This window comes from Gekko japonicus, unplaced genomic scaffold (genome assembly GCF_001447785.1).
Source record: "Gekko japonicus isolate JY-2015 unplaced genomic scaffold, Gekko_japonicus_V1.1 scaffold94, whole genome shotgun sequence".
NCBI lineage: Eukaryota > Metazoa > Chordata > Lepidosauria > Squamata > Gekkonidae > Gekko > Gekko japonicus.
Window position 1 is genome coordinate 908,605 of NW_015174274.1, and position 12,852 is coordinate 921,456.

General features: G+C 42.6%; 1 protein-coding gene across 2 annotated transcripts in view; it reads right to left on the reverse strand.

The window, feature by feature from the left end:
• Window positions 1-12,852, reverse strand: part of RSU1 (Ras suppressor protein 1) — a 109,758-nt gene that overhangs the window by 73,813 nt on the left and 23,093 nt on the right. For both annotated transcript variants that reach the window (XM_015423758.1, XM_015423757.1), the window contains exon 4: window positions 258-378. In XM_015423758.1, coding sequence (XP_015279244.1) covers window positions 258-378 — 121 coding nt within the window. The remainder of the gene's footprint in view (window positions 1-257; window positions 379-12,852) is intronic.

A 12,852-nucleotide genomic window follows, 5' to 3' on the forward strand; every position in this document is an offset into this window, starting at 1 on the left:
ATTATTATTATTTTCCTTTGGGGAAAAGGTGAGTTAAGTTTTAGTAGATAGTGTGTTTCTGCTTTCAAGATGGCACAAAAGATCAGAGGCTTTGGCACGAGGTAGACTTTTTCTGTCATTCTGAAGCCACTTAAGGAGAAAACAGAATATGCCAAAACAATAGTAAAGCAATCTTTCTAAGAAATGGAAGAGGATTCTTTCCAGGATCGCATCCTATAGAGAATCTAAGCAACCACACCAAACCCTTCGGTACGCACCCAAGATTCAAGTGTTTCAGCTTCTGAAGGCTGCTGATTTGGGTAGGCAGCTCCTCAATCTGATTGTTGAAGAAGTTGAGTACTTCTAAATTCCTTAGGTCTGCAATGTTTGGAGGCACAGCTGTAAAGATAAAGAAATTATGTTATAAACAAGGTGGGACACATGGAAAACACCCCAGGACTCTGAACTGGGATTTATGAAATTTAAGGATTCTGTGTTTGTGCTGTGGAGCAAAAAAAAACTTCAGTTCACCCAGGCCCTTTCATTTTGATGTCACAGAAAACTAGAGTTTGATTCAAGCCTTCCAAGGTCCAAAAATCCTTCAACTGCACTCCATGCACAAGTGAAGAAGGTGAGCATGCATGTACAGAAATGAGCTGCTTTCATGCTCATCACAGATAAACCACTCTTTGTGATGCTCGAATGCAGCCAGCACTTGGGGATTTAGTGACAAGTTCAATAACTGGCATATACAGTTAAAAGGGGCCTTGGTAGCAGGTCATGGTAAAGCCCATAATTCTTCCCAAGCCTGTGGACAGTTAGAGCAAGTCAGAGTAGACAGTAATCCAACTTGGTACAAGACAGCATTATGTGTTCAAAATGTATCACCCTAATTTCTTTGGACCAGCAATTTTGCCCAAAAGCAATTACAGGCCCCAGTCACACAGGCCAGATAACGCGGAGGGGAGGCGTGGCTCTTTGCGCCGGTGCAATTAGACCCGCCAGAACACGATCAGATGTGACGGTGGCACACCACGGTTTTGTCCGTCAGCACGTGCGTGTCAAGGAGGACAGCCGACGCAATCACACGGAATGATTCCGTAGGCAGCCCGTGGCAAACCATTTGCTAGTACATTTGTTGAGATACTTTTTAACCACGCAGCTTCAGCGGCACGCCAATGGGTTGGCCACGGGTGCGCTACGCTTGCCAGATGTTGCGGTGTGATTGCGCCCTGAAAATCTGCCCAGCATTCGTGGCTCTCCCGTGGCAAATTCGGCGTGTGAACGGGGCCACACAAATTTATAAAAGATAGCAATTTACAGGATATGTTTTACAGAGGCACTTGGATGACCATGGTGCAAAACAGAGATGGACTAGATGAGTCCTTCATTTGATGTAGAAAGCCAATTCTCATATTCCTGTAATTAAATGTGTGTGCCATCTGCAACCCGGGAAAAAGAATGATACTGAGTGGTATAGGTGGGCTATACAGAAAGAAACCATGAACAGTTGGGATGGAGGACACAAGAAGCTGTGCAGAACACTGAAACTCTGGGCCGCTTCACAAATTACGTGTGATTTGTTTTTGCTGCAACTAAATCAGTGTTGTTAACCATGGCACACAACAGGGAAGCCTTGGTTGGCCCAAAATTCCTGGGTGCACCACATGGTCCTTAGGAAGACAAGTCTGTTCTTCATTCTTTGCCAAATTTCCTGTGAGAAATACAATCACCCCTTGGCTTCAGAGATCTCCCAGGCCACATGTTGTCAAGTTTGTCATCGATTACACAAAGCCAAGAAACCGGCTTCTTTTTAAAGGAAAGCTTTGAAGTCTCAGAACATTCAGATGTTCATTTTGTCACTTGATCCCAGTAATGGCAGAGATACTACCAGTTGGTGCTAGCCCAGCTACAAAATCACAATCCAAACAGCAAGCACTAGATCACCATGGATCAGCCGGTTAGATGAAAACTGACAGAGTTTAAGCACTGCGAACTTTAGGGTATAACTACATGACATACTGTTTGCACAGGATTGTGAGGGAGGGAAAGGAGCTTCTAGTTGTCTCCTACTCTGCAATAACCAGCAGAAAAGACTTGTTGCCCATTTTCTCTGGCTCCAAGTGTCCTTCCTAAGGCACACGGAACCACAGAAAAGGGGCAAAAAGTGTGAGTTCCCCTGTTGTACATCTGACTGTGAGTCTGGCCATGCACCCATGTTCCAGCATGTGTTGGGTATATCGTGTTGCTTGGACCTCAGTATCCTTGAAACTGAAGTATAACATAAAAAAAACAAAAAAACCCAAGCAACACACGTGGATTCCTACAGAGAGTAACAACACTTGCACGCTCACTGTGCTATAAACTGATCTTGCAGAATCCCTAAGTGACAGTTTTATTTAGCATCTTCATGAATATAACTGCACGAAAATCCATTTCAAATGATGGCTCATTTGGACTGCAGTTTAAATAATCTAATACTTCAGAAGATGTTCATTAAAAATTCAACTAAATCACAATGACTTAGGCTCAGCTTTAAACAATGAACTGTTTACCCAAGTCAGTTGTGGATTTACAACCCATGGGTAAAGTGCTGTGATCAATACACACAAAAAAGGTTAAATCAGATTAGCAACAGATCAATGTGTGACTATTAGCTGGAAATATGAAAAAAGCCCAGTTGCGTGATCTGGATAGTGCTATGCAGATAGGAGATTAAGTAGCAATACTGGTTTTATTTTCTCTTTCAATTATTAAAGCAACATCTAAGCAAGCAAATCATGTTTGTATGTTAAGTGGGGAGAAAGGATCACACCCATTCAAGGTTTGTAACACCGTACTGTCAACTCAGGACATGATATTAACTTTCAACTTAATCCACAGCTCAGCTATGCTGAACTTCAACAATTCAATCAGACTGCACAGCGGCAGTTTAGATTGTAGATTAACTAATTGTTCACGTTGGAATAATTTTTCAAGGATAGGCTAAAGAAAAATGTCTAGTGACATCAAGATAATCTTCTTTTCCCTTCCCCTTTAAAACACATTAATGTAACACTTTTATGGTAGAATGTTATTCTTTCATTTACTATATATTTATTAGAATTATACTGTTTAATACCATGGTCATTATTATTATTATTATTATTATCAATCAATTAATCAATTTATTAATCGCTCAATTCTGCAGAGCTGCTGGCTCTGAGCAATTTACAGTTACACATTCACAAGGGACTAACCATGATTCATGGGGGTAAGGGAGGACAACACATATAAATCTTTAAATAGCACACGTTGGCAGCCGACGGGGATTTTGTTTCAGCTGTAGACTAGACATGTTCCAGACGACATTTTTCCCTCGGCTTGGCTTTTCTCCAGGACTGCTTCGAGTTACAACGCCGCACTGCCACCGCCTGGCCGGAACGGCCCATTACAGGCTTCTTGATGCCGAAGAGATCTTCTAGGCTTCCGATCTTACAAGCTGGACATTTCGTTCACCGGCTAACACCTCCCCCGCCGGGGGGTTTAGTGTGCCCACCCTCTCTGAGGAGTGGTACCCATTTTATCTACTCGCCAAAGCTTTCGAACTGCTGGGTGGACGGCGAGCTGGGGACAAGGCTGGTAGCTCACACCAGCACGGGGCTAGAACTGACAGCCGTTCTGTTTAGCTCAGATGTTACTTATAACCCGAGGATAAATCCCCTGTGCCATCGCTTAATATCTGTCATAGCTCTCTATAAAAGCTGGAGTGTAACCCTCACATTTGTCACGTTTTTATCTTCCTCCTCCTCCAAGTGAACTCAGGGTAGCATACATGATTTTCTCCTCTTTTATGTATCCTAACAAGAACCCTATGAAATAATTTAAATTGAGATACAGTGATTGGCCCAAAGGCACCCATGCTTAGTTCACACAGGCATGGACAAAGGGGCAGTAGTTCCTTCCAGCAGCTGCCCCTTACAGTACAAGGAATGCTGTCCAAAAGGACCTCCCCACCACTAGAGATAGCTTTCCAAAGAGAAATTGCTGGGAGGAAGGAGTCAAAGTGCAACCAGGAGCAATGCCTTCTGTTCTGACCCAATTCAAGAAATTATTTATTTACTGTATCTAGAGTCCACCTTTCTTCACTGGGACTCAAAGCGGATTGCAGAGTGTAAATTGGTAACAATTCACACAAAGAGACATTTGATAAGCACAGTATAGTCTGATACAACCAATATGAACAGTCATCAAATGAACAATGGGCAAGGGCCATCAAAATCGGAATGAGCATAGCATATCAGGAGTGAAACAGAGTGCAAATACAATTAGGAAAATGGTATCACAGCAATGGGGTCGCAAAGAGTCGGACTCGACTGCGACTGAACAAATCACAGCAATAGAAGACAATGAAATGACAACAGGGTAAATAGTGTAGAAAAATGAAAATATGTCCTATATATAGTGGTATAATCTATAGCAGGGGTGTCAAACTCATTTGTTATGAGGACCGGGTCTGACATAAATGAGACCTTGTTGGGCCGGGCCATGTGAGCCATAAAATGTAATGCCAGGTAGCAGAGATATAAACTTTATAAAGGACACAAACACAAAGGTTGGTTTTTTTACTTAAATAAAAACTTGCTTAAAACATTAGTGCTCTTTCAATATTTTGTTTATTTAACAGTGTCTGATAACTGACACCTCTTGCTCTGAATTACTGCATCAAAATGTCTGTGCTGTTGCAATCCTGAGTATGCTGTTCAGGTGTGTATCTGTAAGCTGCAAACCTACGATGACGCAGCAGCAGAACTGGAAGAAGAAACAGAAGACAGCCAGTTCCACTGCGGGCCTGATAGAAGCCCTCTGGGGGCCTGATCTGGCCCCCAGCCCGCATGTTTGACACCCCTGATCTATAGTCTCTGTCCTCCTTTATAAAGTGCCTTCCTAAACTGTCCTGTCATAGTATAGCTGTATTATGTTATAGAAAAGCTCTCTTAAACAACACCATTGTTATATATTATTCAGAAGGATAACTACTTCTAACAAGCTCTAGAGAAGTAATATTATCAACCTAAACAAAAGAACAAAGTTTGAGTCCAGTGGCAACAAAGCTTTATTCTGGGTATATTTTTGTGCGCTTTACACTTCCTTATGTGCATGCACACAAAAGCTTATACCCAGAATAAAACTTCGTTGGTCTTAAAGGTGCCACTGGACTCAAACTTTGTTCTGATGCTTCAGACCAACATGGCTACCCACCTGAATCAACCAAAACAAAGTTATGGAACCAGCCTAATTCAATCACTGTCATGTGCATTAATCAGTGACACTCTATGGCTTGGGAGCCACATGTGGTTCTTTGACATGCCACCTGGGACTCTTCTGAGCATCATTCCCCAGTGTGGCATCCACCCCATTTCAGGAAAGTGGGCATGCCCCAGTGGGGCTTGTGGTTGCCAGGTGGTTCCCACTTTGAAATAGCCACTGCTCGAGCAATAGATAAGCTGTGAGCCTCGTGTTAGGGATGGAAGTAAATGTGGCTCTATTGGCTGATAATAACTGTGAATGTGGCTCTCTGTGCCCCATGGACTGAATACTACTGGCATAGATAATACCTTATTTATTGAACTCATTACTTCTACATATATCCCCCAAATTCCCACTAAATGGGCTCTTTGTTTACACGGTTAAAGCTACAAACCAACTTGGCACAATCCAGGCAAAGTCAAGTTTTTTAAAGTCTGCTCAATGTCTTCTCAATGTGAAAGGGCATGAAATCATCAAGTTTGTTGTTACTTATTAACTACAGCTTGTTTAAATTGAGAATAATTTAGAGCTAACAGTTGTCCACAATAATTGTTCCCAAATATTAAAAAATATATAATATATAAGATAAAAAATAAAATAAAATATAAATCTGTGTATTCATCTAACAACTTTATAGATAAAACTAAAAACTCATTGGTTCAAATCTCTTTCACTGCTGCTGCATTGTCACCACAAGTGAATGGGATGCAACTTTTACACCTGGTGGGACCTTAATAGTAGGATTACAGATCTGTGTGGAAGCAACCAGATCTTCAAACAGTAGCCTCTTTCCTCAGAGATTTTACTTTTTTACACATTTAAATAGTGCACACATTTATATTGTTCCCAAAATAGTGGACAGCAATTTCTACACTTGGTACATATCGGTAAAATTGTATAATCTGATACTTAAGAAAGTCAATCCATCTTCATCACGCCCAGCGATTCATCTGAAGGCAACAAGGCTATCATTCAAATGTACTTCAACCATGAGAAGATCAATTAGCTATATACACATAGCCTTAGCCCCCACCCGCATCCACCATATATATGAATAATAATATCCACAGTCTCCTGCATTACAAGATTCCAGAGATCATACACTTGGAATGCTCAAGAAATGCAATACAAGTTAACCTTACACTCAGCATATAAGCAATCTTCCCATTGCAGTGGTGAAAACAAGTAACAGAGCCCAAAGGTACTTCAAAAATAAAACATTTCAACTATGTATATTGGAATGCCGTAAATTTGCAAAAATCTCATCTCCCAGGAAATGTTGATCATACAGCACATTACATTGATTTTACAGCAGTCAAACCAAGCATCTGCAGACAAATGAAGGTTGCAAGACCACTGAAGTTGTTTTTTAAAAAAATCAGGTTTGTATAAAAAAATAATTTGAAGGTTGACAACTTCTATTTTTCTCAGGAATTTTTATGAGTGGATGATTGAAGTTTCACAGTCTTCAATCAAATAAGACCTGAATTATATGAAAATTGGAGGCCAACACCTTCTTGTAAATACTCATGTCAAACCACTTTTCATTTGTTAAACTAAAAAGTGTCTTTTTCTTGAAGATTATGGAGGGGAAAATCAATAGCCATCTTTAAGTCAGGTTGCACGCTGAAAGGATTTAGCAAATATATAATCTTCTCAGGAAAAGAGAAAAAAGCCACATTGCCATGTAAACCGAGAACAGGGAAGAGGTTTAATATTAATTTCATTTTGACAGCCAAGGTTAATCTGCACATATTGCCTTGACGTCGCATGAAATGTAGCATTCTCCTATTCAAACACAGCTAACTCTAAGGGTAAAATCATTCATAGTCTGCTTTTCTCACCAGGACTCAAAGTGGATTACAAAAAGTAAGCCAAGTCTATCAACAGGATGGGACATCCAATAAACAGTGCAATAACATTTGTTTTGTAGAGCTCTAGAACCAACCAGAAATACTTAAGCAAAGCGTAAGTATTAACATTACACATTAAAACAATGCAAAAATTATATAGTGGGAGCGAACTTACAGCAGTACACAGCACAAACTATACATAGCAGTACAGACCACAGTCCCTAACGCTGTACCCAAGTGGCTTTTGGAAATGATCTGTTACAGTGCAACTCTATTATCTATGTAGAAAATTCAGTTTTGCATAGTTTGCAGAAAGCCAGGAGAATGACCTCACAGGCAGACCATTCCATAAGGTGGGTGGCCACAATGGAGAAAGCACATGAATGGGCAGTTGCTGATTTTGCCCATTTAGAGGTTGGCACTGGCAGAAGGCAACCCTTACTTGGCTTGAAATGTCTGCAAGTATTCAGCCATTTCAAGTCAGGTAAGGGTTGCCTTCTGCCAGTGGCTGGAAGACTGACTCGTATGACAAAAATCTGCTAGAAAGTTTTTCGTTGTCTCTACAGGTAACCATCTATGCCCTTCTGAGTTTGTATTAGGATACATCCTAGTACAGTACTTGAGAGCAATTTAAAAAGATTCACAGGGCTCTGGTTTTCTATTAATAAGTCTTGGGGGGGGGTGCAGTCCATCAGCCACATTCTCAACCTACTGGAATCACACAGTCTACACACTGATAGGCTGGTTCTTCCTGCACAAGCCTGACTGAAACCAAGGTGCAGCTCTGAGTGTCTGAGGGCACAGCTCTGAAAAACCAACTGGTATCTCCAAAAAGAAAAGAAAAGAGGGATAATGTAAGGCATTCAGGGCTGTGATCCTGCCAATGGTGATCCTTATATCTTTTGATCATTTCAAAAAGAACATGCACAGAGAAGTGCCCACTGTTGCCCCCTCAATGGGCCTTTGAAGACTAATTCCAGATGCTTCCTGCCAATTACCAGCAACTTTAAAATGTTAGATGCATTAAGCATTTCTCAATAGGATCTTTTACCTTTTGTCGTTCATGTTCAATCATTTCACTGCATTTTGTTTGAGAAATAGCTTGCAAAAGCACGCGAGACAATTACGTGTTATCACAAACGTACAAAACACCCCACCATTTCCCCCCTCAGGCTTAAGAGGATATTAATGTTTTTGCCAAAAAAATATATCAAGATGTCTTATCCTGTACACCAGCTTCCCTCCAATAAAAATATGCTAAATAAATATACAGCTTCAAATGTAAGACAGAGAACTGACACAGACATTTCAGTATTCCAGCTTAATTTAAAAAGTTAACTTCCTTTCAAACGCAATCTAGGCTAAGAGTTATGGGCGACAAACAGGGTTGCCAACCTGCAGGTGGAGCCTGGAGATCTCCCAGAGCTGCCACTGATCTCCATTCAACAGAGATCAGTTCCCCTGGAGAAAATGACTGCTTTGGAGGGTAGGCTCAAAGGCATTATACCCCAATGAGGTCCCTCCCTTCTTCAAATCCCACCCTCTCCAAATCCCACCCTTAAATCGCCAGGAATTTCCCAACCCAGAGTTGGAAAGCCTAACTACTAGTTGTTCTCTTGCAGTTTGCTCCAGTAGAAGTGGAGCTAGGCTGTACTAACAGGCTATCGCTGGAATCAGCCACATTGTGTGAAACTCCCCACCTCTCCCACTCATAACATCACATCCTACTTAATTTGTGTCACTCACAACACTGTGCATTTCATTGTCCCTGTCAGCAGCAGTCAACAATGTGAGCAGGGAAATGCACAACGTCAGGATGTCACAATTGCGGGGCAAGTTAAGCTTTGCACTGTTTTGAGAGCTGAAAAACTGTCACGAAACAGCTTAACAAGACGGATCTGCCCACAGTTAAAAGCCTGGGTCAAGAGAACATTTTGGCCCTGCACTGAAAGGAGAGTAAGGCAGGTGCCAGCCTCAAGGGGGGGAGGGCATCCCAAAGGCAAGGTGCCACCAACCAACAGACCCTGTCTCTGGCTACAAACTGCCAGAGGACTCTTGAAAAGGAGCAGCTTGAATAATATTTTATTGATCTATTTACTTCATCTGTATTCTGCCTTTCTCCCCAATGGGGACACAAAGTGGCTTACATCATTCTTCTCTCCTCCGTCCTATTCTCACAACAACCCTGTGAGGGAGGTTAGGCTGAGATTGTGTGACTGGCCCAAGGTCATCCAGCAAGCTACCAGGACACAGGGCTCCTGTCCTGCTCAAGACTAAGGTTCAGGAGTCTAGGCAGGATGATGTAGCTCCAGCAAAGGCCGAGAGTGAACGGAGGCATTAACTATTCTTTCAATGAGGTAGAGATGCAGGCCGCTCCCCTCTAGGAGCAGGCTACCTGCATTTAAAGGTGAAGGTGGCAAGCACCGTGATGGGGCTGAGGTGATTCAGGGCTTTGAGAAGCTTGGGGAGGGACCTCTGGGTCAGCAGCAGGCTCTGGGATGGAAGGTTCAGGGCCCACCTCCGAATTGGAAGGCAGGGCTGTATGCCAGGGTGAATGGGCTGACTCAGAGACTTGGCTGCACATCCAAAGGAGGTGCTCCTGGAGGTGTGCAGCCTCTGTGCTGGCGTTGGGTGCACAGCTGCTGCCGCCTCCTCCGTGTCTTCAGCCTCTTCACCCAACAGGGAAGAATCCATACTCTGGTCCATGACATCGGCAGTGTCTTCCATATTTGCAGGAAACAGTTGTGAATGAAGAGAGGTGAAATTGCATAGATGCAGGTACAGCCTGTACAATGTGCCCTTGAAGCTTCTCCAGCCTTACAAATAAAGCTGGAAGTCACCTACCTATAGAACAGGCTGTACAACTGGAAGTGATACTTTTGTCATAACCAAACATGCAGAGTAGGAAGCAAAGCAGCAGAATGTTGGACCAAACTCAATTGTAAAAAGAAAGGGCAGGATGGGAAAATTGAATCAGAAGCAAGTGTGCTCAATTACTCACAGCAAGCATTCTATCACAGAGCACTGCAGGTCTAGCCTAAGTTTTCTAAGGATTTGCAAAGCCAGTGTTAAAGAGAAAACATCTCAATAGTGACCTCCACTGGACAAGTCAGAGAATGCCTCCCTTTTTAAAACCACAAACACTCTTTATAAACAGGGCAGTACTTAAAATAAAATGAGAGAGAAACAAATATAAGTGACCTTCTGGAAATGTTACATGCAACAGCAGCTGCAATTTTTCACGTAGATTAGATCCCAAAATATGACCTACTCAACGTGTTTGTAATAAGACTGAAATTAATATGCTGGATAGTTTAACAAAACGGAGCCTCTCTAGCGTGAGGCACATTCCTAGCAAAGAACAGAAACACAGTGCCAGTAATGAACTCACAGATGTGCTTATTAGCAAAATATGGAGGGGGAAAGGAGGCAGCACAAGCCTTGCTTTAAAATGACAGCCTGTCTTCAGAACGCAGGTGAATCCAGTTCTAGCCCATAAAATCAAAAAGGGGAAGATGTGCAGAAGAACAGGTAGAAAATGCACATCTCCTACATTTGCCATGTTGACGCCCACTCGCCCATCCTTGACAGATCCCCTTGGAGTGCCTCACAATCCTCACTGGTTTTCACCACCCTGAACAACTTTGTATCATCCGCAAATTTAGCCACTTCACTGCTTACTCCCATCTCCAAATCATTAATGAACAAGTTAAAAAGCAGTGGACCAAGTACTGATCCCTGTGGTACCCCACTGCTTACCACCCTCCACTGAGAAAATTGCCCACCTACACTCACTCTCTGTTTTCTATGAACTAGCCAGTTTTTGATCCATAAAAGGACTTGTCCTTCTATGCCATGATTTTTGAGCTTACTTAGGAGCCTTTGATGAGGAACTTTATCAAAAGCTTTCTGGAAGTCAAGGTAAATAATATCTATTGGATCCCCCTTGTCCACATGTTTGTTCACCCCCTCAAAGAACACTAACAGGTTAGTGAGACAAGATCTTCCCTTACAGAAACCGTGCTGAGTCTGCCTCAATAGGTTTTGTTCATCTATGTGCCTACTAATTCTTTCCTTAATAATGGTTTCCACCAATTTACCCGGTATCGACGTCAGACTGACTGGCCTGTAATTTCCCGGATCTCCTCTGGAACCCTTTTTAAAGATGGGAGTGACATTAGCTACCTTCCAATCCTCAGGAATGGAGGCAGATTTTAAGGAAAGATTACATATCTGAGAGAATAACCAAACATGCAGAGTAGGAAGCAAAGCAGCAAAATGTTGGACCAAACACAATTGTGAAAAGAAAGGGCAGGATGGGAAAATGGAATCAGAAGCAAGTCTGCTCAATTACTCACAACAAGCATTCTATCACAGAGCTCTGCAGGTCTAGCCTAAGTTTTCTAAGGATTTGCAAAGCCAATGTTAAAGAGAAAACATCTCAATAGTGACCTCCACTGGACACGTCAGAGAATGCCTCCCTTTTTAAAACCACAAACACTCTTTATAAACAGGGCAGTACTTAAAATAAAATGAGAGAGAAACAAATATAAGTGACCTTCTGGAAATGTTACATGCAACAGCAGCTGCAATTTTTCACGTAGATTAGACCCCAAAATATGACCTACTCAACGTGTTTGTAATAAGACTGAAATTAATATGCTGGATAGTTTAACAAAACGGAGCCTCTCTAGCGTGAGGCACATTCCTAGCAAAGAACAGAAACACAGTGCCAGTAATGAACTCACAGATGTGCTTATTAGCAAAATATGGAGGGGGAAAGGAGGCAGCACAAGCCTTGCTTTAAAATGACAGCCTGTCTTCAGAACGCAGGTGAATCCAGTTCTAGCCCATAAAATCAAAAAGGGGAAGATGTGCAGAAGAACAGGTAGGAAATGCACATCTCCTAAACTAGCATTCACTAGAATGCTGACAGGAGAAGGAAAAGCAGATACAAGCCAGAAAGGGCAAAGGCTTCTGTCCTGGAGCTACGCTTTGGGTTAATCACCAACTGTGCTGCTTTGGAACTGCTTTCCTCCCATGGGTATGGTGGCATTTCTTTATAATATAAAGAATGAAATGTAGGATGTCCTCACCATTCCTTTTCCCTGCACCATTGTCCACAAGAGAAGCTTACTGTAACATCGTGTGGCGAGACCCGACAGTGAAGGAGGAGGCGGAGTCACGCGCGGTGGTGTGGAGGCGGAGGCGCGGCGGAGCCGAATGTGGACGTACGCTGGGCTAGAACTGACACGGGCCACGGGCCAGGAGACCGCCGAGCTAAAGGACACCAGAAAAATGGGACGCCGACCCCGAGGACTATGTGAAGGAAGAATGCCAGAGCCAGGAAACAACAACCAGCCCGCCACCTGGGTGCCGGTAGGCAGCCCCACCTCGTTACTATGTGGCTGTAGTTAAGGAATTAAAGTGCATTTGAAACTCCCCTGTAAACTGCTCAGAGACCTTCGGGTCCGAGCGGTATATAAATTGAAGGTGTAAATAAATAAAATAAATAAATACTGTCATCTACACGCTCAGCTGTAGCTCACAGCCTGTGTATGGTATTTACAAGGGAAAACTGGATTCCAGTGCAATCTGGACTTGAAAGTTTGTCTTTTCTCCCCCTGCCAAGATTGGTCAAACTAAGAAAGATGCAAGAGCAAAGAGGAAAACAAACAATGGTGCTCCTACATGTGACAGAGTTACTGGTAGGAAAGCAACAAGCCTGCTA